Source organism: Moschus berezovskii, chromosome 14 (assembly GCF_049115385.1).
Source record: "Moschus berezovskii isolate FMDL1 chromosome 14, NW_MosBer_1.0, whole genome shotgun sequence".
NCBI classification, from domain to species: domain Eukaryota; kingdom Metazoa; phylum Chordata; class Mammalia; order Artiodactyla; family Moschidae; genus Moschus; species Moschus berezovskii.
In genome coordinates this window covers 59,535,697-59,563,606 of record NC_142473.1, presented here as the reverse complement: position 1 = coordinate 59,563,606, position 27,910 = coordinate 59,535,697, and the positions used below count along the sequence as shown (strand labels likewise).

The 27,910-nt window shown below is 49.9% G+C and overlaps 1 protein-coding gene across 2 annotated transcripts in view; it reads right to left on the bottom strand.

The window, feature by feature from the left end:
- Nucleotides 1-9,044: 9,044 nt before the first annotated feature.
- The window catches only part of DGAT2 (diacylglycerol O-acyltransferase 2), a 32,853-nt gene continuing 13,987 nt past the window's right edge, over nucleotides 9,045-27,910 (bottom strand). For both annotated transcript variants that reach the window (XM_055423712.2, XM_055423713.2), the window contains exons 2-8: nucleotides 27,413-27,541; nucleotides 20,732-20,839; nucleotides 20,291-20,361; nucleotides 14,057-14,261; nucleotides 13,312-13,486; nucleotides 12,304-12,506; nucleotides 9,045-10,402 (exon numbers count right to left, since the gene is read on the bottom strand). In XM_055423712.2, the coding sequence (XP_055279687.2) occupies nucleotides 10,248-10,402; nucleotides 12,304-12,506; nucleotides 13,312-13,486; nucleotides 14,057-14,261; nucleotides 20,291-20,361; nucleotides 20,732-20,839; nucleotides 27,413-27,541 (1,046 nt within the window). In that variant the 3' untranslated portion in view covers nucleotides 9,045-10,247. The remainder of the gene's footprint in view (nucleotides 10,403-12,303; nucleotides 12,507-13,311; nucleotides 13,487-14,056; nucleotides 14,262-20,290; nucleotides 20,362-20,731; nucleotides 20,840-27,412; nucleotides 27,542-27,910) is intronic.

Sequence of the window (27,910 nt, the reverse complement as noted above, 5' to 3'; positions counted from 1 at the left end):
TTAATATGCTATATAGGTTGGTCATAACTTTCCTTCTAAGGAATAAGCATCTTTCAATTTCATGGCTGCAATCACCATCTGCAGTGATTTTGGAGCCCCCCCAAAATAAAGTTAGCCACTGTTTCCACTGTTTCCCCATCTATTTCCCATGAAGTGATGGAACTGATGCCATGATCTTAGTTTTCTGAATGTTGAGCTTTAAGCCAACTTTTTCACTCTCCTGTTTCACTTTCAAGAGGCTCTTTAGTTCTTCTTCACTTTCTGCCATAAGGGTGGTGTCATCTGCATATCTGAGGTTATTAATATTTCTCTCAGCAATCTTGATTCCAGCTTGTGCTTCTTCCAGCCCAGCGTTTCTCATGATGTGCTCTGCATATAAATTAAATAAGCAGGGTGACAATATACAGCCTTGACGTACTCCTTTTCCTATTTGGAACCAGTCTGTTGTTCCATGTCCAGTTCTAACTGTTGCTTTCTGACCTGCATACAGGTTTCTTAAGAGGCAGGTCAGGTGGTCTGGTATTCCCATCTCTTTCAGAATTTTTCACAGTTTATTGTGATTCACACAGTCAAAGGCTTTGACATAGTCAATAAAGCAGAAATAGGTGTTTTTCTGGAACTCTTTTGCTTTTTCCATGATCCAACGGATGTTGGTAATTTGATCTCTGGTTCCTCTGCCTTTTCTAAAACCAGCTTGAACACCTCTGCCCAAATAAGGGTATAGAAAACTGAAAAGTGAAAGTTACTCAGTCGTGTGCAACTCTTTGCAACCCCATGGACTATATAGTCCATGGAATTCTCAGGCCAGAATACTGGAATGGGTAGCCATTCTCTTCTCCAGGGGATCATCCCAACCCAGGGATTGAACCCAGGTTTTTACCAGCTGAGCCACAAGGGAAGCCCAAGAATACTGGAGTGGGTAGTCTATCCCTTCTCCAGGGGATCATCCTGACCCAGGAATCAAGTTGGGGTCTACTGTATTGCAGGCAGATTCTTACCAGCTGAGCTACCAGGGAAGCCCATAAGGGAGTGGAGAAAGATCCTATTTTTCTCCTCTTCAGTTCAGTTCAGTCGCTCTTAGTGACGCCATTATAATCTATTAAGTGAGAATTTCTTCCACCTTCTCAGAAGTATTAGAAAAAGTGTCAGGTGCAGCTCACTCCATGTAAAGAAAAGCGGAATGTTTTACTGATGAGAAGACCAGACTCTATCATCACTGGCGCGCCACCTCTAATACATTGAAGGTCACTGTGTTAGTTTAAGCCATAAACTAGCTGGCTTAAAACAGCAGAAATTTATTCTCTCACAGGTCTGGAGCCTGGAAATTGAAAACGAGGTGTTGGGAGGGCGATACTTCCTCAGGACAGCAATCTCTCACCTCCTCCAGTTTGTGGTGGCTCCAGGTGTTCCTCGGCTTGTAGCTACTTAACTCCAGTCTCTGCTTCCATCACATGGCCTCTCCCCTTTTCCCTGTGTCTCCTCTTTCTTTTACTTTTAAAGACACTTTTCATAGGATTGAGAATGCTTCTAGATAATCCAAGATTATCTCATCTTGAGATCCTTAACTTAATTATCTCTGCAAAGATTTCTTTCCAAATAAAGTCATATTCACAAGTTCCAGGGAATAGGGCATGTCCATATTCTTTTGTGGGCCAGTATTTAACCCACCACACCATTCCTATGTAAGGCCTGCCCCTCTTTTCTCTCAGGCCAGCCTGCCCAAAAGATGGAAAAATTAAGTTGATATTAATCTAAACTAGACTGTTTTAAATTAAGATGTTAATTGTAATCTCCAGAGTACCCACTAAGAAAATAACTCAAAAATATACAGTAAAAGAGACAAGAGAATTAAAATAATGTATTAGAAAATATGTGTTTAACACAAAAGAAGGCAGGAATGTAAGGAGTGAAAACAGCAAAATGACAGATGTAAATCCTACCTCAGTAAGTACATTAAATGTAATTAACATTCCAGAAGGCAAAAAGTAGAAGTATTTTAAAAAGTCCAACATTATTATGTCTACAAAAACACAATTCATATTTAAAGACACAGGTTGAAAGGGAAAGGATAAAAGATATTCCATGCAAATAATAACCAAAAGAGACCTTCGGCTCAATTCAGTTCAGTTCATTCGCTCAGTTGTGTCCAGCTCTTTGCAACCCCATGAATAACAGCACGCCATGTCTCCCTGTCCATCACCAACTCCCGGAGTCCACTCAAACTCATGTCCATCATGTCGGTGATGCCATCCAGCCATCTCATTCTCTGTCATCCCCTTCTCCTCCTGACACCAATCCCTCCCAGCATCTAAGTCTTTTCCAGTGAGTCAACTCGTCGCATGTGGTGGCCAAAGTATTGGAGTTTCAGCTTTAGCATCAATCCTTCCAAAGAACACCCAGGACTGATCTCGTTTAGAATGGACTGGTTGGATCTCCTTGCAGTCCAAGGGACTCTCAAGAGTCTTCTCCAACACCACAGTTCAAAAGCATCAATTCTTCAGCGCTCAGCTTTCTTCATAGTCCAACTCTCACATCCATACATGACCACTGGAAAAACCATAGCCTTGACTAGACAGAACTTTGTTGGCAAAGTAATGTCTCTGCTTTTTAATATGCTATCTAGGCCAGTCATAACTTTCCTTCCAAGAAGTAAGCGTCTTTTAATTTCATGACTGCAATCGGCATCTGCAGTGATTTTGGAGCCCCCAAAAATAAAGTCTGACACTGTTTCCCCATCTATTTCCCAAGAAGTGATGGGACCAGATGCCATTATCTTTGTTTTCTGAATGTTGAGCTTTAAGTCAACTTTTTCACTCTCCTCTTTCACTTTCATCAAGAGGCTTTTTAGTTCCTCTTCACTTTCTGTCATAAGGGTGGTGTCATCTGCATACCTGAGGTTATTGATATTTCTCCCAGCAATCTTGATTCCAGCCTGTGCTTCTTCTTCTTCCAGTTCTTCATGATGTACTCTGCATATAAGTTAAATAAGCTAGGTGACATTATACAGCCTTGACGTACTCCTTTTCCTATTTGGAACCAGTCTGTCATTCCATATCCAGTTCTAACTGTTGCTTTCTGACCTGCTTATAGGTTTCTCAAGAGGCAGGTCAGGTGGTTTGGTATTCCCATCTCTTGAAGAATTTTCCACGGGTTATTGTGATTCACATAGTTAAAGGCTTTGGCATAGTCAATATAGCAGAAATAGATGTTTTTCTTGAACTCTCTTGCTTTTTCCATGATCCAGCAGTTGTTGGTAATTTGATCTGGTTCCTCTGCCTTTACTAAAACCAGCTTGAACATCTGGAAGTTCACAGACGTATTGCTGACATTGAAGACATTAATAAACTGATCCAAAAATTAATGTGGGCTTCCCAGATGGCTCAGAAGGTAAAGAATCTGACTGCAATGCATGAGATGAAGGTTCGATCCCTGGGTCAGGAAGATCCCTTGAAGAAAGGAATGGCAACCCACTCTAGTATTCTTCCCTGGGAAATCCCATGGACAGGGGAGCCTGGTGGGCTATACAGTCCATTGGGTTGCAAAGTCAGACAGGACTGAGCAACTAACACTTAGACTTTCCAAATTCATATAGAAATGCAAGAATAATCAAGACAATCTGAAAACGATCAAAGGTAGGACTCACATTTCCTGATTCCAAAATTTATTACAAAGCTAATCAAGACAGTGGGCTTCCCTGGTGGCTCAGAGGTTAAAGCGTCTGGCTCCAGTGCGGGAGACCTGGGTTCGATCCCTGGGTCGGGAAGATCCCCTGGAGAAGGAAACGGTAACCCACTCCAGTATTCTTGCCTGGAGAATCCCATGGACGGAGAAGCCTGGTGGGCTACAGTCCACGGGGTCGCAAAGAGTCGGACACGACTGAGCGACGGAATGGAATGGAATGGAATGAAGACAGTATGCTACTAGAGTAAATAAAGAAATATAGATCAGTGGAATAGAACTAAGAATCCAGAAATAAACCCAATTGATTTTGGACAAAAGTGACAAGATAGTTTTTTTGAGGAAAGAATGGTCTTTCTAACAAGCAGTCCCAGGATAACTGGATATCCACATGCAAAAAGTGAAGTGGGACCCTACCTCAACCATACACAAAAATTAACTCAGAATAGCTCAGAGATCTAAATATAACAGTTGCTGCTAAGTCACTTCAGTTGTGTCCGACTCTGTGTGACCCCATAGACGGAAGCCCACCAGGCTCCCCCGTCCCTGGGATTCTCCAGGCAAGAACACTGGAGTGGGTTGCCATTTCCTTCTCCAATGTGTGAAAGTGAAAAGTGAAAGTGAAGTCGCTCAGTCGTGTCCGACCCTTAGCGACCCCACGGACTGCAGCCTACCAGGCTCCTCCATCCATGGGATTTTCTAGGCAAGAGTACTGGAGTGGTTAAGGACTCTAAAATGTTTAGAAGAAATCATAGGAGTAAATCTTTGTAATATTAGATTAGGCTATGGCTTCCTTGATACAAAAGCACACACTGGAAGAAATAAAACCAAAACTAAACAGAAAAAAAAACCCCTAGATACATTAAATTAACTTTCACGCTCCAAAGGACAAGTGGTACATCTGAGTCATGAAACATGCTGCATCACAGATGTACCTCGAAAACATTATGCTAAATCAAGGAAGACAGACACGAAAGACCACCTACTGAATCATTCCATTGACATAAAATGTTCCAAGTAGGCAAATTCATATAGACAGTAAGTTAGTGACAAGATTGCCAGGAGAAATACCAATAACCTCAGACATGCAGATGACACCACCCTTATGGCAGAAAGTAAAGAGGAACTAAAAAGCTTCTTGATGAAAGTGAAAGAGGAGATTGAAAAAGTTGGCTTAAAGCTCAACATTCAGAAAACTAAGATCATGGCATCTGGTCCCATCACTTCATGGGAAATAGATGGGGAAACAGTGGAAACAGTGTCAGACTTTATTTTTGGGGGGCTCCAAAATCACTGCAGATTGTGATTGCAGCCATGAAATTTAAAGACGCTTACTTCTTGGAAGGAAAGTTATGACCAACCTAGACAGCATATTAAAAAGCAGAGACGTTACTTTGCCAACAAAGTTCCTTCTAGTCAAGGCTGTGGTTTTTCTAGTGGTCATGTATGGATCTGAGAGCTGGACTGTGAAGAAAGCTGAGCACCAAAGAATTGATGCTTTTGAACTGTGGTGTTGGAGAAGACTCTTGAGAGTCCTTTGGACTGCAAGGAGATCCAATCAGTCCATCCTAAAGGAGATCAGTCCTGGGTGTTCATTGAAAGGACTGATGCTAAAGCTGAAACTACAATACTTCGACCACCTCATGCGAAGAGTTGACTCACTGGAAAAGACTCTCATGCTGGGAGGGATTGGGGGCAGGAGAAGAAGGGGACGACAGAGGATGAGATGGCTGGATGGCATCACCGACTTGATGCATATAAGTTTGGGTAAACTCTGGGAGTTGGTGATGGACAGGGAGGCCTGTCATGCTGCAATTCATGGGGTCGCAAAGAGTCAGACATGACTGAGCGACTGAACTGAACTGAATTGAAGTTAGTGACTAGTCATTGGCAAGGGGCTAACAGGAGGGATAGCAAGGAGTGACTGCTAATTAATATGGAGTTTCTTTTGGTGGTATCAAATTGTTCTGCATTTAGAGTGGTGTTTGTTGTTTGTGAAAAGGATGGGCTTTATGATATGTGAACTATATCTCAAAAAAGCTTTTATTAAAAAAAAAATAAGGAAGGCTGGCCACTTTGCTGCAGGAACAGTGAAGTGGAGAGAGGCCTGGAAACACAGAGTCCAGTTTAATAGGTCTGGGAGACCCAGTAAGGGTGTGCTGATGAAGAGGGTCACAGCTATTATTTCCTGTTGAGGGAGCAGGATGAATACGTTTTATTTATGTATCATATATTTAGATATATGTTATCTCACTTATTCAGGAATATAGATTATTCCCATTTACAGATGAGGAAGCTGAGGTTCAGAAAGGTTAAGTGACATGATAAGGGCTGGTAAGGGCAGTGGCACAGGGTGGGTCCTGCTCTCATTCAGTATGTTATTAGGGAGGAGAAAGGAGGGGATGGTTTAAGAGACCAAAATGTCACCTTCAGCATCAGCAGGCAGTATTGGAATGGGGCAGGGAAGGGGGAGGAGAGCTCACTAGGTCCAGAGGCTGTTTCTGCTGATAGTGGGCAGTACAAACATCTAGAACCTAGACAGGGAAAATAAAAGGAGGCAAAGGTTTTTTAAAAGATAAGTGCTTCACGTATGTCTCTGCCTCCCTTATTATATTACAAGCAACTAAGAACAGGGGCATTCAATGTGGAAGCTGTTGACTTCCTGCCAGGAGGCATTTCGCAAATGTTGATTTGCTGAGTGATAAGCGGCAAGTCTGTTGGCCTTTCTGATCCTAGTTTCTCAGATTAGGAGGAATTGCTCATGATGAATGCTAAATTACCATCTGTGAGCTTTTGAGAGTCTGTGATTTTACTTATCTCTGGCTTCTAGCCCCAGGTTGGAGCTAGAAAAGTGTCAAAATTCAAAAAGGAAGCAAGGAAGCTGGGCAGCGTTTGCCTCAGACCTAGCCTCAGTGCCCCCTAGTGGCCATATCTGGGAACAACAAGCAGAACTTCGGAATTGACCTTCAGGCAGAGGGCAACACCGACTCAACCGACATGAATTTGAGCAAATTCCAGGAGCTGGTGAAGGACAGGGAAGCCTGGTGTGCAGCAGTCCATGGAGTCGCAAAGAGTCGGACACGACTGAGCAACTGAACAACAACTGAGACGACAGCCCCACTCCCGCTGTCCATAGGCAGTGGGTCTTCTGGAAAAGGAGATTCCAGCTCTCTCTCTTAAGGTAACAACTCCCAGCCCAAGGCAATGTTCACAGTATTTACCTAGAGTACCGCACACACAGCTTAGAGTGAGGCTAGCCTCTGCTCTGCACAGGTGACTGCTAGACAGACACCCTTGTTATTTGCAGGAGATTGATTACAGGATCTGCCACCCCTACTCCAATCCCTCCCCCGAATGAATAACATTTGAGGATGCTCAAATCCCTCATAAAAAATACAGTAGTACAGTTTGCCCTACATATCTGCAGATGCAGGATCCATGGATTTGGAGGGCTGACCATGCGTTGCCCCAGGTGAAGATGGCTCCTCCAACATTTGTGGCCTCCTTATTGCTCGTGTTCTTAAGTAGAGATGGTGGAATTTCTTGATGCAGAGTAGGTACTTAATCTTCACAAAATTAATGCTGAGAATACTGGGCTGTGTTTATAGGGGTAGCCTAGCTGAGTCTGAAGCCAGATGCTGAGGGTCACAGCTAGCCTCAGGCTGGGGCTGGTACCGGAGATGCATCAGAAAACGGGCCTTTCCCCGATCCTAAAGGAAATGTCTGTTCTCTAACCCAGGCTCAGTGTCCTGAGGCCTAAGACCTGCCTGGAGCCACAGAATTCAGTCTTTGTTGGCCCCTCCAGGGCACCTCCTCTCTGCCCTGCCCGTCTCCCCACAGAAAAACTCCGGAGAAGCCAGCTCCCTGTCCTTCCATGGGAAGCCCCTTGCAGACCTCTCTACCGTCACCTCTCCATGGTTCAGATCAGCAGCCTCTCTGGTCTGCACTTTGCCCTGCCTGGCAAGTTTCCAGTCACCCATTAAGTCCCAGCTCAGGCTGGGGCCCCAGCTCACCAAGGACCACCAGGGTTGGACTAGGGGCCTCTCTGTCACAGCTCTGACCACTCTGAGTATCCTCAGCTGTTTCCAGTGTTTGTTTCTGCTCCCAAGCTCACATCTTCTGGCAAAGAGAAATGGTCCCTGAGGTAAAGGATCGGGACAGGCACTGCATGCGTGGATGCTAAGTCGTTTCAGTTGTGTCAGACTCTGTGCAACCCTATGGACCCTAAACCGCCGGCTCCTCTGTCCCTGGGGTTCTCCAGGCAAGAATACTGGCGTGGGCTGCCAGTCCCTCCTCCAGGGGATCTTCCAGACCCAGATATCTCCTGCATTGACAGGCAAGTTCCTTATTAGTGCCATCCGGGAGGCCCCAGGACAGGCTTTAGGCAGTGCAAAATGGGAAGTTCCTTTAGCTCAAGTGGGAAAGATTCCCAAGTATTTGGTACTCATTGAACTGAATACACCTTCTTGTGAGATCCAGGTGTGGCATGAAATCACTGGATGCCAGCAGGCCAGGCCTTAGTTGTGGTATAACTAAGGCCAGAAGCAAGGAGCATGGTTGAGTGACCCATATGGACCTTTCTAGTTCACCTATTCCAGGACCTTACTGAAGGAGAGTAGCCTTTCCCACGGGAGGAAGGCAGCTGTGAAGGGGGCTCCAGTGAGCCCTGCCCCTTGGTGTTCACTGTATGTTGTGTAATCCTCATGAGTACGAGTTGGACATAGTGACTTCCATCTAAAGAAGAATATGGCAAAAGTGATAGGCTGTCACTGCTGAGATTAGATTATAGAAAACTATGATTTCTGTGATGCTGAAGCTGAAACTCCAATACTTTGGCCACCTGATGCAAAGAACCAACCCTTTGGAAAAGACCCTGGTGCTGGGAAAGATTGAAGGTGGGAGGAGAAGGGGACGACAGAGGATGAGATAGTTGGATGGCATAACCAACATGATGGACATGAGTTTGAGTAAGCTCTGGGAGTTGGTGATGAACAGGAAAGCCTGGCGTTCTGCAGTCCATGGGGTTGCAAAGAGTCAGACATGACTGAGTGACTGAACTGAACTGAACTGATATTTCTGTTTGCACTCTGGTTCTTCTTGTTTACTCTCTCTGATGCGGCCCACTGCCATGCTGTGAGCTACTCTACCAAAAGGCCCATGTGGCAAGGAACTGGGAGTGGCCTCTGGTCAAAGCCAGTGAGAAGTGAATCCCACTAGCCATCAAAAGAATGATCTTGGAAGTGGATCCTCCCCGGGTTGAGCCTTGGGATGACTGCAGCCTTGTATGAGACCCTGAAGCAGACCCAGCTGGGCTGTACCTTGACTACTGACCCTCAGAAACTGTAGACAATGTTGTTTGCAGCCACCGAGTTTTGGAGTGATTTATTACACAGCAATTGATAACTAATATACCACAAAGGGCCATGTGGGCTGAAGGAGAAAGCAGAAGCGGACTCAGTAGGCAGCCCAGCTGGGGCAGTGGTCTCCCCAAGCATCAGCAGCAAGATGCTGACGTGGCCCCAGCAAAAACTCATAGAGGACACTTGTTTTCATTTATTCATTCAGGAATATACACAAGTCTGACATGGTATAATGAGCTCATCAAGAGAAAACAGAGTACACAGGGGACTAGCTTTCCTCCCTGGCCCCCTCTCTCAGAAAAGGCACAAATATATGAGGTTTGGGTTCGGGGAACTTCTGTTCTGGTACCAGTCTACTGCTCAGGTCCCTCTGTAAACAGGAAAGGGGACCCCTTCCTCGCACCCACTACTGAGGATATGATTTAAGCAAAGCGAGGCCACTGGGAAGTTTGTGATTTAGGTCAAGGCAGGGTCTGTGCTGGGTCCATGTCATCAGTCCCCTGAGGAAAACCAGTCACTCCAACCAGAACGTGATGGCGCTTGATAACCCAAGAGATGGTTCATCTGGACAGCTCCGTTCTCCAGCACAGGAACACTGCCACCCTGATCGTCTCTTTGGAGGCCAGTCCAGGTTCTCCAGATTTCAGAGACTGGGGCCATGGTGGGTGGCAGAAAGGAAAATCAAGCTTGAATATTCCAGGTGCTTATCCCTGCGCTCTTCAACATGGGAACACCTGTTTCCTCTGAGTCTTCCCTTGGCAAGAGAGTTTAGTCCTGCAGTCAAGCGTTGGGTAGCTGGGCATAGAGATGTTTGTATTAGAGGAGGCTTCTGCCCCTCATCCCTCAGGGCCAAAGGGCAAATGCTCTAACTGGCCTGAGTCACTAATGACTGTCCTTCCCCAGTTAACCAGGACTGAGTTTTCTCTGTAATCTGGGAAGGAAGGAAGAGGGGCTGTGAAACCATAGGCCCAGATGTGGCAGCGCCCACCTGGAACAGGGCAAACTGGAGGTGAGAGAGCTTGAAACATTCCCTTTCTCCTTCTTAAAAAAGACCTAACATTGTAATGTTTTAACAAAATTATTATTTCTTTTAAATAACCCACAGACACCCATGATGCTTCCAAATTTACAGAACAAAAAGCACTTGAGAACTTGGTAGAAAACGATTTGCAGCTGGTTCCTCCCAGAAGCTGGCCCTTGAGGACAGGCTCAGTTCACCTCCAGGACCTCGGTCTCCGGGAGGCCGAACTTGGTCTTATGCTGGTCGAAGAGCTTCACCAGGGCTTCCATGTACATGGCGTGGTACAGGTCGATGTCCTGCTGGGTCGGGTGCTCCAGCTTGGGGATGGTAATGGGCTCACCCACTGCAGGGAGGGGGCAGGGGCCTGTGGTTAGTCAGTGCCATTTGGCCCACCCTCCCTGGGCATTCACCACGATGTTCCTGGCGGTGACCTTGTGCTGTGAGCCAGCCACGCGCCAGGAACTGTGCTGGAAGTGCTCCATTTCAGGTTGTCCCTTTCACAGGTGAGAAGACTGGGGCCCAGGGCGATGGGAAGGGACCTGCCCAAGGCCACCGAGCCACTAAGCAGCAGGTGGGATCGAGTCCAGCTGCACTCACTGCTTGCAGTTCTCAGTTGGGAGCTCCCATGAGAGGTGTGGGATGCAGGAATGGCTTTGCTTTTGCCTGCTCTGGGCTCGTCACTGCCTCTCTGAGCCTTAGTTTCCTCACTGATCACAGGGGGACCCTTCCTTACAGGGCTTTGCTGAGGATTCTGTACAATAATGCGATATGCTATGAGAAGTGTGGTAAAGGGTAGGGAAAGGAGAAGGGGACCACTTTCACAAATCCGTGCGTAATTTTATTTTTCTCATCCTCCTGCTTCCTCTCCATACCCAGCTCATGAAGTCCTAGCAATGCTATTTCTGACATTTCCTCCAAGTTCATGCACTTTTCTTCCATCTCGGCTGTCATTCCCTCTGTCCAAGCCAATGGCTACTACAAAAGACTCTGGACTGGTGTGTGGATTCCATTTTTGTCCCTTCTAACTCCTTTTTCTAGGGCTTCCCTGGTGGCTCAGCTGGTAAAGAATCTGCCTGTCAATGCAGGAGATGTGAGAGACTTGGGTTCGATCCCTGGGTTGGAAAGATTCCCTGGAGAAGGAAATGGCAACCCACTCCAGTATTCTTGCCTGGAAAATTCCATGGACAGACGAGCCTGGTTGGCTACAGTCCATGGGGTCATGGAGTCGGACAAGACTGAGCAAACAGGCCTTTTTAAACTCCTTTTCTATTCAGGAGTCCCAAGGATCACTTTAAAATGCAAATCTGAATCTCCCCTCCCCCAAACCCTCAAGCAATTTTCCATTCTTAAGGTGAAGAGCAAACTCCTTCACCCTGGGCACCAGATCCCGTCCTTCTCCAGCCAAACTGTGCATGGAAATGTTCCTGCTGCCTCACAGACATCAGACCTGGTATGGTGTATAACAAGAGTCAAGGGTGACTCTGGGCCATGGGATTTAAAATGCAGGAAGTTGATCTCTTTGGAAAACGTACAAAGCAAAACTTCTGGCCCTGATAACAACTCTAAGTGTTTATGTGAGCTTTGGCCCCTGAAGTCCATGGCTTGTGGCCTCCATGCTCTTGTGTGAGTTCTAGATTGTGAACCATTAACAGACACACACACACACTCCTACAATAGATAATGCCTTGGAATCCTCTAAATTGTCTCATATAAAAGCAAAACAACATGGCTGGGGGCGAAGTGCAGCCAGTTTTTTGCTCCACTTCTCACAGACTTCTGCTCCAATCAACTGACTTCCTTCTGTTCCTCAAAACTCTATGCAGTCCTGCTGTGAGAACTTCATTTAGGCTATTGTTTCTGACAAAAAGTCTCTTCCTCTTCTTTTTTACAGGATAATTCCTATTCGGCCAAAAGTGGGAGAGTCACTCCTCCCTGAGATCCACTAGGACCCTCCAGAGCACGTCCTTCTCCACCCCCTGTCTGTCTTTACTGTAAGGGGGTCTTCCCTGATGAGACTCAAGCGCTGCAAACAGAACTGCTGAGTCCTGCTTTCTCATCCAGACAGCTTAGTTCCTGGTAATGGAACTATCCCCCATCTCCCGCCCACACCCATCACTGCAGTCAGCACCCAAGCAGGTCCATGTCCTCATGGTTTAGAGCATGGACATCAGAGCCAGGGGCCTGGATTTGAATCCTAACTCTGCCACTAAACTAGCTATGGCGCCCGAGTTTAGGGGAGCTTACCGACAGTGGTGATGGGCTTGGAGTAGGGCACCAGCCCCCAGGTGTCAGAGGAGAAGAGGCCTCGACCATGGAAAATGCACGGGGCAAAGCCAATGTACTTCTGGAACTTCTTCTGCACCCATCGGCCCCAGGAGCCCTCCTCAAAGATCACCTGCTTGTACACCTCATTCTCCCCGAAGGAGTAGATGGGAACCAGGTCGGCTCTGGAAGACAGAGGCCAGGGTCTGTCTTAGCCCAATCACTGGCTTCAGTCCCTCCTGGCAGCCCCAGAGGCCCCAGACACCAGCCAAACTGCCCTCCCTTAGGGGTGTACAAGAGTCACCTGGGGGACCCCAAACCACATGTCCCCTCAGGGCCAAATGAGGACAGGCCCCCACCCCTGTCAGTGGGTGGGGATCATGTCAGGGTTTTACAACGTGGCCCTGACCAGGCCCCTTAGCCTCACTTGGTTTTCTCACATGGAAAGTGGGGATGGCATTCCTGCAGGATTTTGCAGGAGAATCCAACGGGGAGGTAGAAGTAAATGTGCTCTGTCTAACAAAATGTGCTGAACAGGTGGCTACACAGAATGTGCTCCTGGTTTTCCAGAAAAGGTCACAGAAACCCAAGCTGCCCTGCTCCTTTTCTGCCTGTCCTCAGGGTTATTTCTCCAAGAAGACTTCCTTGATATTTCCAGCCACACACCATTCTCCTTCCTGGCCTTTTGCTCTCCGAGCTGTGTGATAGGATTTGGCATGGGGCACAGTCCTGGCTCTGGGCCTGGCGGGCCTCTCACTCCACCTGCTGGGGCCCAGGAGACTCAGGCTGCATTTTTGTCCACCCAGCCGCCCCTGGCCTGAACCTCTGGTCTCCAACATCCCCTTCCCCACAGATGGTTAACTCCCTTCTCTGCCTTCCTAGAGTCTGGGTTCTGCCTCCAGGAGGCAAGGGAGCTGCTGCCCTGGGCTGAGCAGAGCTGTGGCGGGTGTGGGCATGCGTGTGCACACATGTGTTTTGAGACACACTCACCCATGGCGCAGGGCCAGTTTCACAAAGCCCTTGCGATTGCGCAGGGTGACTGCATTCTTGCCGGGCATGGAGCTCAGGGACTCAGCCGCGCCCCCAACTACGATGATGATGGCATTGCCGCTCCCATTCTTTGAAAGCAAGTAGTCTATGGTGTCCCGGTTCACTGGGCAGATGCCTGGAGAGTGGACAGGGGACACACAGTCAGGGACAGACTTCCTACCTTCTGTACATGGTCAAATATAGACAGAGCCCTGGATTTGGTTCCCAGACCTAGCCCAGCCACTTAGAAGAATAGCCCCACGTAAGTCTTTCTATTTTCTGAGCCTCAGCTTACTTATCTGTAAAACGGGGATGACACAGGGTTGTTTAGGGAATGTATTCATTTGGCAAACATTCCCTGAGGTCCTAACTCTGCTGAGCTGGTGCCAGGTGCCAGGGAACCCCAGTAAGTCAGGCTGGTGGGGATCAAGGTGGATAGAACATGAGAGTCATGGACAATGATTAGATTGTGCAAAGGGCAGCACAGGGCCTGGGGATGCCCAGAAAAAGGGGTCAGAGAAGGTTTCCTAGGGATGACGTTATGCTAGTTGAATCCAGAAGATCACACGAACAGTTCTCTCGCTCAGCCCTGACACACCAGGCCGTGGCTGGCCATGTCTCCCAGGACCAGGAACTAGAGCACAGTGGGTTGGCTTCCTGGCCAATGGAGAGGCTCAGACAGGGGCACTCAGAGGTGGAGTCTCACCTCCAGACATCAGGTACTCCCGCAGCACTGGCATCCTGAAGTTGCCGGCCAGTGTGGCCAGGTAGGGCCTTATGCCGGGGAACTTCTTGCTCACTTCTGTGGCCTCTGTGCTGAAGTTGCAGAAGGCACCCAGGCCCATGATGCCATGGGGGTGGTATCCAAAGATGTAGTTCCTGCTGGTCAGTAAGTTGTGTGTCTTCACCAGCTGCAGGGAAGACCTTGGGTCAGAGCAACCTGGCCAGGAAGGGGCACCGGGGAGCACCCAGAGGTAAGGGAAGCACTGGGTGTACCCTGCTCCCCAGAGCCTGGGTCTGAAGGACTGGAGTGATTCCCCCTAGACCTGAGACTCTCATCACTGGGGCCTCAGTGCTGGGGACCTAAAGTCACCATTCGGACTTCGAGTCCCTGGGAAGCGAGTAAGACACTTCCTCATTCCCCTTGTTTCTCCAGCCAAACACACCAAGCCCTCTTAATTGCACTCTGCCAGCCTCCTGCATTCCCTCCCTCTGGGCCCAGCCCCCTCACCACAGCCAGAGTGACTGCTCTAAAAGCCCAGTGAAATCTCTGTCCCTCTCAGATAAAGAGGGATGTCCAGCTCCCATCGGGGTAAAGTCCAAGTTCCTAACTTTGGCAAGAGAAGGGACAGAGCATCTGGCCTGAACAGAAACTTCCTCCCAGGCAGCCAGACTCAGGTCAGGCTCCGGACAAGGACAAGTCACAGCCCTGGTGCCAGCCCCAGTGGGGGCGGGGAGGTCAGCTGTGCAGCTGGGGTAGCTGACCTGCGGTGCTGTCAAGAAAGCTGGCCTGGGATGGTCTCACGCTGATTGGCTTCCTCGGGGCCCACCCCCTGCCCTGGGGCTGGTGGCCTGGACAGTAGGGTGGGTGGAGCAAAGTTTCACTAATCCCTGAGCTCTAAGAGGCACCCACCCATTACTACAGGGAACACGATGGGGGTGGAAGGTGCTGAGAGGGGTGGAGAGGATGGGCATTCTGTTCAGAAAACATCACTTTTTTTCCAACTAGAAAAATAATGTATAATCAGAGAAGTTTAAAAATACAGGAAAGTCAGAAGAAAATCAAAAGCACCTGTCATACCTCCCCCTCCAGATAAACCACTCTGACGTGTTCAGTTTTTTCTACTCAAATACATATGTTCTTTTTTAAAAGTCCCCACACTGAGGTCATATGGTCGATACTTTTATATAACTACCTCCCAAGCATATCAGAGCTATTTTTTTCTTATCAGGACCCCTCAGTAACATGTCTTCTCACAGCTATGCTACATGAATAGGATTGTTATCAAACCTAGACTGATAAAAAAGCTTTGAAAAGCTTCTAAAATTTCCCTCAGAAATAACGCTTCTATAGATACCTTATTTTTGTCTTCATGTCTGTTTGCTTTCTTAAGACAAGCTTCTAGAAATACAGCTCCCGGGTCAGAGGGGATGACCACTTTGGTCTGCTGGGCTGCCCTGCCTCTGGACTGGTGTTGGTGACATTCCTCCCAGCAGCACTTCAGGGTTCCCCCTGCCCTGCGCTGGGGCCAACTGCAAGCAGAGTCCCTGGCTACCAGCAGAAGAGCAAGGGCCGGGGCTTCTATGACTCTGGATTTGGAAACTGCCTGGCTGAGGGAAGGACCTCGTGCTCAGTTTGAGGGGGTGGGGTGCTGGTGACTGGTCTCCAGGAAACTGAAATCTGAATCTGCAGGCGATGGAGGCCAGAAGGGATGGGAGTGAAGGTAGCTGGCACACCTCCCAGCTCTGTGACTACCAGGACACGTGAGCGTGAGCCAGACCCCCGGTGCTGTGTGCCCGGATGCTCGGGACATTTGTACTCTTTCTTTCTCCTTTGCCTTTGTCGAGCAGATTAAAACTGCTCAAAACCCCAAGTGATCCCCAGTTGCCCTCCACATAAAAGGGGAGCGGCGGCAGCTGCGTCCACGGCTAGTGGGGATGCGGCTTGACATGAGCTCCGCGAGGTGGTAATTCTGGGGTTTTTGCCCCTGAGAGCAGCTGCGCCCACCACTTTAGCTTTTGGGAAAGCCAGAATGAAAAAGCACCTTGTGCAGTCTCCACAGAGAAGGAAAGCATGGAGGTGAGAGCTGAGGCGGCCAGTACTGGGGTGGAAACCTGCTCCTGAGCTGAGGTGAGGGCCAGGCCCAGGAACCTGCTGGACAGCGTGGGCTGCAAGAGCCCTGATCTGGGCCATTCCTTCGATTATGAGGTGTAGATTGAGACCCAGAAAAAGGAGTTGCTGCTTCCCAGGGAGGTCACAGCGGATTCTTCCCTACCTGTAGACTTGGCCACCCAGCTGTGCTTTCCGTGGTCCTGAGATACAGATGGGCCACCTGGCGAAACCTTAGCTGGTCCCTTAAATCATTTCCTCCCTGCACCCCAAGCCTCTATCTAGTTAAATGAAGTGTCCTGCGGCAGAGTGCAGGTTCTTCGTCCCTGGTGCAGCACCCAGAAAAGTGCAGGCATCTGATATGGCTGTGATCCGACTTTGTGCCACACTCCTCCCCCAGGTGGACAGAGTGTCCACTCAGGGGGCAGGAGGATGGGCACTGCTGGTGAAGGCTCTGTTGACGCACCTTATCGCATGTCCCCTGTTTCCAATGGCAAAGTCTCAGCCCAAGGTGCTGGCCAGGCCAGGCCTGCTGGCCGACACAAGCCTACAACACATTCCTAGCAAGTCACCCCTCACACCGTTCCCTGGCAGCCAAGGTGGTCAGACAGCTTTGTCCCAGCCTGGCACCTTATAGAGGAGGAAACTCGGAACCAGAGAGGAGCAGAGACTCGCCTAAGTGCACATAGCCGGGCACCGGGGCAGAGGAACGAAGGAATGAGGACGCGGGCCCTGCGGCAGACACTGCCTTGGTTTCTACACCAGCCTCCCACCTTGGGCCAGTGCCTCCTCTCTGGGCCTCGGTAGGTCCATCTGTGAAATCAGGCAGATGGACAGATGAGTGACTGTAAGCTCAGAGAGTCTTTCACAGTCTCTTCTCCCAAGATCCTGCCCATCACCACTGGGAAACGTGACCCACTCCTCTTCCAGGTAGCCTGTGGTCCTGGTGGCTGGCAGTGAACACATAAGCCCCCCCTCTGCTGGGAGAAAAGATGCTCTCTGGGTCAGCTGAGCAGCTCTGGTGGCAAAGACCTTCACCAACAAGGGAGTGGGGAGGAATAGGTAGGTGGGCACAGTTAGAGATCATTTCCCAACCATTGGCAAGAGACCAGGAAAAGGGTGTGGAACAGAAGGCTCATACATGACTCTACCAATCCTGACATCCGCTCACAAAGGCCAAACCTCCCTGCACAGAAGAGAAGCCTGAGGTCACAAGGGTCAGGGACTCTGCCAAGACAACCACCAGGCAAGGGCAGAGCCCAGGATGAGGCGTGAGGCCTCAGGCTCAGCGTGGCTGGACCTAGGGACCCTCCCAGGGCCAGCTCACCAGGGTCATGTGGATCCAACTCCCAGCTGACTTCTTGGAACAGAGGTGAGACAAGGGACATGGGTAGAGATCAGTGGGAAAGGGTACCTGTCTGTCCCAGCTCTGACCAAAAGGCATCAGGTCATCCTGTTTCGGATGGAGGGAGCTATCAGCCTTGAAGAGGTTTCCTGGGGGGCAGGCTACTCTGCCCCAGCAGAGAGAAAGAGTCCACAATCCCTCACAATGAACCATAATTTACCACTTTTCTAGCAAGTGAACAGCTCCATTTTACAGATAAGGAAAATGAGGCTTGGGGGTTTGAGAAAGCATGCTCATAGTCCCATGTGCAGAAAGTGACAAAGTCCAGCAGGATCCATTAGAAGGGCAAGGGCAGGGACCAGGCACACTCTTCTGCATCCCCATGCCCAGCAGAGTCCAGCAGCACAGGGAATAGAGTACACTAATAGAGTGGCCAGCGAACAGAGTGACAGGGCAGAACCTCAACCTGGATCTGCAACAGCAAAGCAGAGGCAGGGAGGCCCATGAAGTGAGGCTCAGTCCAGCGGGGCAAACATGGATTGCATCTCTCCCAGAGAAAGAGGCAATAGGAATTCAGTGGGCTTTCCCTGGATTTTTCCTGGATTCTAATGCGAGCCCTGGCACGGAGTCACTGCGCAACTTGGACCAGTCCTTGCCCCCCTTTGGCACTCAGTTTCCTCACCTTCAAAATGAGAGGGTTGGGTCCTATGAGGCAACATCCTCCTAGCAACAACAGCCTTGGTTTCCTTGCAGCCAGAGAGATAGGGTCAAGAAAAGGGAGGAGCAGGGACCCTGACCCCAAAGGTCCTGGGGAAACCGGGCTCAGGCTGGGATGGGCAGAGGGAGCCAGCCTGGGGTGCCACCCCTACAATACTGAGTGCAGCAGAAAAATGTAGGGCTACCTGGCCACCTCCCCCAGGCAGCAGGCCAGGATGTCTCAATCACTGACTCACAACAGCAAACATACATACCACCCTGTGTCATGCACACTTCCACATTCACACATGCTTTCTCCACTCTTCAGACCCCGCTGGTTTCTGCTGGGTTATCTCAGCACCTGGGGTGTGCCAGGGCTGGGGTGCTGAGCGAGCTGCCTAGACAGGTCTCTCCCCTGCAGGGAAAACCTTTGGGATTCTGCCAGAGTTCTCTACCATCCACCAGCATCACTCCCGTGCACCAGGGCCTGGATGCCCTGGCCCTACCAACCTGGTTTGCAGACCACCGGCAGGGGGCCTGATAGAATGGCACTGAAAGCCAGACCAAGCCACTGTTTATCTTGTCAGGACCTTAGTTTGGCCCCAGAGGAGACAGATGCTCAGAAGACCAGTGTGGGAGACCTGGGGCAGCACAGGAGGAGGAAACCCAGAGATCAACTTGGTCTAAACTGGCTGTCTGCAGGGAGACAGCACCTCAGCCTCACCCAGGGTCAGACTGGGCTGCTTTTCCTGCCTCTGTCCTCCAAGCCTGAGGGAAGCTTGAGGATTTGTCCAAGCATGTCTCCCAGAGCTCTGCTGCATAGGGGGCTAGTGCGCTGTGGCGGGAAGTGTCCAGACTTGAAGCAAGACAACAGCTGGAGTCTTGGCTCAGTTCCCTGTTAGCCACACTCAGCTATGCTGCTCTCTGACCTTCAGTTTCCTCTTCTGTGAAAATGGGATAAAATGAATATGCGCCATACATGCCCGCTGCGAGGGCTGAAGGAGACTCCTTGGGGGAAGGTGCTGGCCCTGAGAAGGTCCCAGTAAAGAAAAGTCCTCCCTCCCTTCCCTTGGCTCCCCATCCTCCCCATCCCAGGCTCCTTTCTGAAGCTCAGGTGCCAGTGCACTCATGATCTTCCCTGCCCTTCTGTGCTGCTTCTCTTCAGGATGGGGTTCTAGGAGCAGCACCTTCAGAAGCCTTTCAGCAGCGAGGCTCTCACTCTTCATTCACTGCACACCAATTTTCTGGCCCCTTATTCCCTTGACCAGGACCCCTGGTGACTGGCTGAGAGAGGTGACATTTCTGTAAGAGCTTCAGAAGGAAAGAAAGCCCCTCACACCTATTGCTAATCTTGGTTCAGACCAGATAAACTTGGACTACCTTAGTATTGCTCTTGATAAATCACTTCCTTTTTTATATTTTTTGGCTCTGTCATGCAGTTTGCAGGATCTTAGTTCCCCGACCAGGGAATGAACTGGGGCACGACAGTGAAAGTGCTGAGTCCTAACCACTGGACAACCAGGGAATTCCCAGTCACTTCCATTTTAAGTTATGACTTTAATATTCACTGAAAGCAGACAAGCAATGGCCATAGTATCTACCATTATTCCTGCTCCTTACATCACCCAGGATCTCAGTATCTGAAACAGCTTTTAGATCCAAATGCTAGAAGAAGTCTTGTTTACCCAAGGAACAAAGAAGCTTCTTTCTTTCTGAAAATGAGGATCAATAACTAGCATGCTTCCCTTTTTGCCTTGGCTGCCAGGAAGCTCAGAGGTGACCATGAAGTTCAATCACTGCAACTCTGTTGACACTTATAGATGAATTACTAGTATGTTTTCCTCCAAGTCTTGATTTTTCTTTTTACCTGGTACAGAATTCAATGTATGTATCCTAAATTGCCTCAGATCCTGCATAAAGTGGGGCAGAATATCGACAGATGCTCATAGGGGGAGATGTCACATAGTTCAACCCTGCACACACGGTCGCTGTGGATGGGTAAGGTAAGGCATGACTTCAGATTTCCCATCCATTCCCACCCTCCTAAGATAACACCTGCAAGCTTTTACCTGAATGGGAAAGTAGTCTCGAAAGTAGCGCCACACAGCCCAGTTTCGGACCCACTGTGACCTCCTGCCACCTTCCAGGGAACAAAACACAGTGTTGAGAAGGAGTAGGAGTTGGGGATGGTGACGCTCAGGCAGAGCCAGTGTGAACCCCTGAGCTAGGTGACCAGCACCCTAGGCGGCATCCTCCCCCTCCAAGCCCCTTTCCATGTTCATTCCCTCACGTCAGGGACGCCCAGCACTGAGTGTGAGCTCCAGTGAGAAGCATGATGGTGACCTTAGAGACTCCCCTGCCTCCAGAGTCAAGCCCAGGCGTAGCCCAACACTATCTACATAGAGGTGCTAACTAAAGAAGGGGCAGTGCCCCTGACAAGGAGCTTCAGCTTGTGCAGGAGGGAGCGTCCCGAGGGCGATGGGCTCAGGCAGGGTGACCCGTGCTCCTACCTTTCTTGGGTGTGTTCCAGTCAAATGCCAGCCAGGTGAAGTAGAGCACCGCGATGAGCCAGCAGTCGGTGCAGAACGTGTACATGAGGATGACGCTGCAGGCCACTCCTGGTGGAAGGCAGATGGCCCCGGGTCAGGCCTGAGCTCCTGACACGGGCTTTAGTACCCTCTGGACACAGGGTCACTGGGTGACTGAGTGTTTACTGTGGCCCTAAGCTAGGTACAGCTGGAGCCCTGGGCAGAGGGCCATGGGGAGGGCGGTGGGGAGAGGTGTGAAGATGTTCCTGAGAGGAGCAGGCTCACAGGGACACGAGCCTCATCTTCTAGATTCTGATGGGCTGTCCTAGCATCAAGAGGCACGTGGGCTCCATGTTGTCTGGGCAGCAGCACCATAGGTGCCAGACGTTAACTAAAGCCTTAGAACTGGCCTTTCTGCCCCTCCTTGCGTGTTGCCCCCACCTGAGTGCCCACCAGAGTGGCGGTGGATGAGGGGAGGGAGCTGCCAAGTGCCTCCGCATCTCAGGACTTGGGCTGAATCACCGTCTTGAGTGTGAGGCAGGGTGACTTTTACCCCATTTTAGAGATGGCAACACTGAGGCTCTAGGGTGAGGGAACTAGTCCAAGGTTACCTGCCAGGATAGAGGCAGAGCCAGGATTCAAACTAAAGTCTGACTATTAAGTCCAAAATCTGTACCACGTTTTAGGAATTTACCCCAAACTAGAAGGCCCAGAATGCCAGTGGCAGGACCCAAGAGAGTGGGATTCCCGCCCCAGGAGGCGGGCTGGCCCCCTTCCCACATAAGTGAGCACCAGGCAGTCCCCGGCCAAATCCCAGAGCCCATCAGCCTCTCTCTCAAAACCCCCAGCAGCACACTTGAAAACTGCTGGGGCCAGCTTCCAGGGGTCCCTTTATTCTGGGCCTGCTGGCCATAAGACTGAATAACCTGGCACAGAAAGCCCTCATCAGGGCTTCCACCTTTCCAATTTTTACCAAGGCGTCAAAGCAAAGCTCAGCTCTCATCTCCAACATCATGCCATCCTCCTACATGGATCTCTCACCTCTGAATTCTCTACACTGGGGGTGGGGCACATCTTTGCCCCCCGTCACTTAGCACAGGGCCAGGGGCATCATGTACGCGTGCTTGGGAGAAGGATGGCCTCTGGCCAGCATCCCCTCCACTGCTGGAAGGGAAGCCAACCCCTGTTGCAGGCCCCCCTCTGTTGGGCACTGCACTGGTCATGGGTGCTCCAGGGCTGCCAGGTTTTAGATTCCATGCTCTGTTCTTCCCACCATGCTCAGTCCCCTCCAGTTTCTCGAGGGAAAGGGGAGGGCCAGACACACACTCCATGAGCCTAAGGGCAGGAAAATGGTGATCCCTTGTCATCCGCAACCCAGTCCTATTCTAAGCTCCTGAGTTAGCCTCTTGCCAAGGGAGCTAAAGGGTACAACCATCTTGAGACTGGCAGTGAACATAGAGTGGTCAGGTGTCCAGGTTTTCAGGACAACCTTAGGAGTGTGACGTCATAGATGGGAAGATGAGTCTCTAGGGAAGTATCTGGAGCCAACAAAACCCTGTTAAAGGCCAGCTGTGAAGTACCTGAGGCAGCTTGGTGAACGGCGATGTTTAAGTTAGGGCCACTTACACAGTCACTCACCTTGTTGAGTGGTTTGCCCCTGGTCCCCTTTCTTAGGCCTAAAAAAAGGGTCACAAGCCCCCTAGACTCCACAGGTATCCATGTGCCTTCAGAGGCTAGATGGATGCTCCAGGTGGGCCTGGGCAGGGTTGTGAGATTCAGGTTAGGATCTGAGCTGCCTGGAAACCTGGCTGCTGTCAAAGCCCTAACTCTGCTGAGGGGCACCTGGACCAGTACAGCCCCAGGCTGCACTGCCTAAATGTCTGGGCTCTCTGGGAAGCTGGGAGTCCCTGTCCACTGTCCTTACTCCGGTGCTGAGGCAGCCTGGAAGGAGGAAAAGAGAACAGATGGAGAGTCTGGAGACTGCTTTCTAGTTCCGGACTTTCTCAGCTGGGGGCCCTGCTCCCTCTAAGGCCTGTGTGTCCACAGCCGTCTCATCGGTATCTGCCTCCCCCAGCAGACTCCTTCCATCAGAAGGCCCTTCAGGCTCCCTGGGAGCTGGAACCAGGTCAGATGAACTTCTTCAGCCCCAGCAACCAACACAGGAAAGGTTTATTGAGCAACAATGACATAAACCCATCACACAAGCTTGCCTTTCTCAGAGACTAAGCCCAGTCCTCTGAACAGGGGGCTCCCTGGTCCATTCTTGTAGGGCAAGGGACTGTAGCAGGAACCCCCCCCCCCCCACCTCAGTCCCCTCAGGTCCAGGAGATGTAAACAGCTTTTGGCTCCACACGCAGAAGGTTCAGAACCCACCTTTACAATCACCCCTCCCCACAGAACACAGTCAAGCTCGTGAGTCAGAACTGCTCCTCAAAGCCCATGAGGTGGCAGTCAGGCCCATGAACAGCATGGACACATTCTTCCATGAAGCTGGGGCCCTGCTGGCTCACTAGCCATGGCCCATCCTTGAGTCTCCATTTCCAACAGGGTGTTGGGAAGATTACATGAGATAATGTGGGAAGAAGACTTAACACACAGCTAAGCGTCCAATCTGGAGATCCATGGACTTGGATGGGGAAAAAAAACATCTTAATGTTCCTTCATCTCTTATAGAAATGCAATGCTTCCTTCATTTATGAGTGTACCAGACTGCAGTAGTCTTAGCAGTCTTTATGCCTGCTGCTAGATCTTTTTATTTAACATAGTAACAAAAAATAATGTGTCACTATATGTGGAATGTGATTTAATACGTGTGTGTTTATATTTTAATACCATTGGCTTCCTTTGAAATCCAATGTGTTTTGTTTTATGCATTTAAAAACTTGGAATGAAGCAACTCCTGCAGCTCAATTCCAGAAAAATAAATGACCCAATCAAAAAGTGGGCCAAAGAACTAAACAGACATTTCTCCAAAGAAGACATACAGATGGCTAACAAACATATGAAAAGATGCTCAACATCACTCATTATCAGAGAAATGCAAATCAAAACCACAATGAGGTACCATTTCACGCCAGTCAGGATGGCGTGAAAACGTCTACAAGCAATAAATGCTGGAGAGGGCGTGGAGAAAAGGGAACCCTCTTACACTGTTGGTGGGAATGGAAAATAGCACAGCCACTATGGAGAACAGTGTGGAGAATTCCTTAAAAAGCTGGAAATAGAACTGCCATATGACCCAGCAATCCCACTGCTGGGCATACACACCAAGGAAACCAGAATTGAAACAGACATGTGTACCCCAATGTTCATCGCAGCACTGTTTATAATAGCGAGGACATGGAAGCAACCTAGATGTTCATCTGCAGACGAATGGATAAGAAAGCTGTGGTACATATACACAATGGAGTATTATTCAGCCATTAAAAAGAATACATTTGAATCAGTCCTAATGAGGTGGATGAAACTGGAGCTATTATACAGAGTGAAGTAAGCCAGAAAGAAAAACACCAATACAGTATACTAATGCATATATATGGAATTGAGAAAGATGGCAACAATAACCCTGTATGCAAGACAGCAAAAGAGACACAGATGTATAGAACAGTCTTTTGGACTCTGTGGGAGAGGGCGAGGGTGGGATGATTTGGGAGAATGGCATTGAAACATGTAAATTATCACATGTGAAACGAATCGCCAGTCCAGGTTCGATGCATGATACAAGATGCTTGGGGTTGGTGCACTGGGATGAACCAGAGGGATGGGATGGGGAGGGAGGTGGGAGGGGGGTTCAAGATGGGGAACACATGTACACCTGGGGCAGATTCATGTCAATGTATGGCAAAGCCAATACAATATTGTAAAGTAAAACAATAAATAAATAAATAAAATTGAGATTAAAATAAATAAATAAAAACTCGGAATGAATAAGGTTTAGAGTCTTAACCAGAATACCAGGGGGACCCGTGGCACAGGAATGGTGGCACAGAGTCGCTCCATTGTTCCAGAGGGAGGCTGACAGGGCCACAGCATCCTTTGCAATGCCAGGTGAGCCTCTGCCAGCAGATGTGGGTGGCAGTGGGAGGGAGTGGCTAGGGTTGCTCAGGGCAATAATTAGCAGCAGCTCGGCAGACCTGCCCGTCCATGCAGGCTTGGCTCCCACCTACACAAGGGTTTCGAGAAGATGCTGGGCCGGTTTCTGGGCTGTGGTTAGACTTGATCAATTATTAACCTACAGCTCGGGGCAGTCCCTGCCGCATGCTACAGACGTCTGGGGTTCTACAAGCTGCTCAGCATCTCATCAGCCAAGCTCTGACCCACTAAGACAATAAGACAGTGGTGGCTTCTGGGTGCAGATACAGCAGACTGGACAGGGGCCTGGAGGCTAGAGTCCATGGGGTCTTGCACTGGTCCTGTCACTTCCTTCTTATCTGATTCTGGACAAGGCTCTGCCCTCACTGGGTGCCTGATTCTTATCTGAAAACAGAGGGGTGCTCTCTACTCAGGCCAAGTTGGAAGTTTGAGCCCTGAGGGAGCCAGTTTAATCTGCTCTGTTCCCTAGACCACTGCTCCTTTATCCTGTTAAGGCCCACTGTTATTGTGGTTCAGTCTCTAAGTCGGGTCTGACTCTGTGACCCTAGGGACTGTAGCACACCAGGTTCCTCTGTCCTCCACTATCTCTTGGAGTTTGCTCAAATTCATGTCCATTGAATTGGTGAGGCTATCTAACCTATGGTTTTTCCAGTAGTCACATACGGATGGGAGACTTGGACCATAAAAAAGGATGAATGCTGAAGAACTGACACCTCTGAATTGTGGTGCTGGAGAAGACTCTCTTGAGGGTCCCCTGGACTGCAAGGAGATCAAACCAGCCAATCCTAAAGGAAATCAACTCTGAATAGTCATTGGAAGGACTGATGCTGAAGCTCCAGTACTTTTAGGCCACCTGATTCAAAGAGCTGACTCACTGGAAAAGACCTGATGCTGGGAAAGACTGAAGGCAAAAAGAGAAGAGGGCGGCAGAGGATGAGATGGCATCAGTGGCTCAACGGACATTAATTTGAGCAAACTCCAGGAGATAGTGGTCCATATACCTCTGTAAAAATCTGAGGACGGCAACTGCCCTTCATCCAGAAAAATGTGAATATACTCTCACATGTAATTTTGTACCTAGTTTTAGGGACTCATAGCCCCCCAAAGCCCACTCTTGGGCCTTAAAAGGTGAAGACTCACCATTTCAGACCAGGCACGCTGATTTTGGGCTCCCAGGTGAGCACTCCAGGCTCCTGTTTAATTTTTAACTCTGCCACTTAATGAGCTTCACCATCTCTGAGTGTCATGGAGCCTCTGTGAGTCTCCATTTTCTCACCTATGAAGTGGAAAGTCAAGGAAAGTGCCTAGGCAACTGTGTGTGTGTCTGTGCATGCACACGTGTGTGGGCGTGAATGTGCGCACACTCAGTCATGTCTGACTCTTTGCAACCCCTTGGACTGTAGCCCACCAGTCTCCTCTGTCCATGGGATTTTTCAGGCAGGAATACTGGAATGGGTTGCTATTTCCTTCTCCAAAGGATCTTCCTGATCCAGGGATTGAGCTCACATCTACTGAAGGGGCTCAATAACTAGCACCCCCATTCCATCACTCTGCCCTGCCAAGGGAGGGAGGGGCAGCTGCTGCCCTGGAAACGTGGTCTCAAAGGCCCCCAAGCCTCCTGGGAGGATGGCCCAGCACTGACATGGTAACTCCTGATAATCCTCATAGGCCTGAACAACCCTGAAGAGTGGGCCGCCCAGAGGAACTCATTCAGGCACTGGAATGTACTCTGGGAGACTTGGCAGCAGGTGTGTCTGCCCTGACATGCTGGGGAAGCCACTTATTACACCGGGGACACCTGGCCCTGGGAAAGAGGAGAGACTGCTGGGGGAGCAGGGCCTGGCTCAGGCAGGGGCCCTTCTTCCTCTGGACAACCCATGGTGCCCTGACCCTGGTCTGGATGGCAACCCAGGGGACAGGGGCACCAACCCGGACCTGTGGAAGCAGCAACTCAAGCACTAACGTGGGCAGTGTCAAGAGAGGAAAGCAGAAGCTTCAAGCGGGCTGTGGAAGCAGCTGGGGGCAGTGTTCAACAGACGGTGGGTGAGGCTGGGGGGAGCGGAGCTTGGAGGGTATGTCCCAATAGCAGCTCCTGCAGGTTGGGGACCACCCCCCACCGGCCCAGGCCCTGTGTGGCTTGTGTGGCAGACTTTTCCTCATATCCAAAGTGAGTAAACTGATTTTTAAGGGGTTCAAGGAACCTGTGAAAAGTAACAGAGCTTATGTGTAGTCGAGTTGGGACTAATCCCAGGACCAGACCAGTCTAAGACAATGCAACGTGCCCGCAGGAAAATGTTTGTTGGGAGACAGGGTGGCATGTGGGAATAGCACGTGCTTTTGTGGGGGGGTCCTCTAGACCCGGACTCAAATCTGTGTGACTTTGGACAAGTTACTCACCTTCTCTGAGACTTGGGCTTTCTTTCTGTGAAACGGGAACCATACCACCACCTCCCACTGAATCTCACTGAGTCCCCAAGCCTGCCTGGGGTATAGCACTTGATATGGAACCAAAAAGGATCCCTCAGCTCTCTGACATCCCTGCCTGCCCTCGCCCTCTGAGCCCCCGCTTACCCAGCACGAGGAAAGACAGGACCCACTGTAGCACCGAGATGATCTGGAGCTGCTTCTCCACTTTGGACCTGTCGAACCAAGTGACAGAGAACAGGTCCTGGAGGGCGGAGAGGACGCTGGAGCCAGTGCCTGTGACAGACGCAAGACAGATGTCAGCCTGCCCGCCCTTCCCCGCGGCTGCAGAGTACCCCACTTCAGCCCACCTCCCCACAGACACCTTCCTAGACATGAGAGGGGCATGGGCCAAAGAATCAGACCGACCTGGGCTCACATCCCGGCCCTGTCACACCAGTTTTGTAATTCTGGGCTGCTCACATGCTGTACTTCCCTCTGCCCCAGTTTCTATATATACCCAGTGGGAATGATGTCCCCCCGCACAAAGGGTCATTTTGGAGACTGCATAGGGTATCCAAAGAGGTGAGGGGAGGCCTGCCACAGTTTCCAATTCTCATTCCTCACCTCTACCCCAGTCAAACCCCCATCTTTTCCTTTATCTGG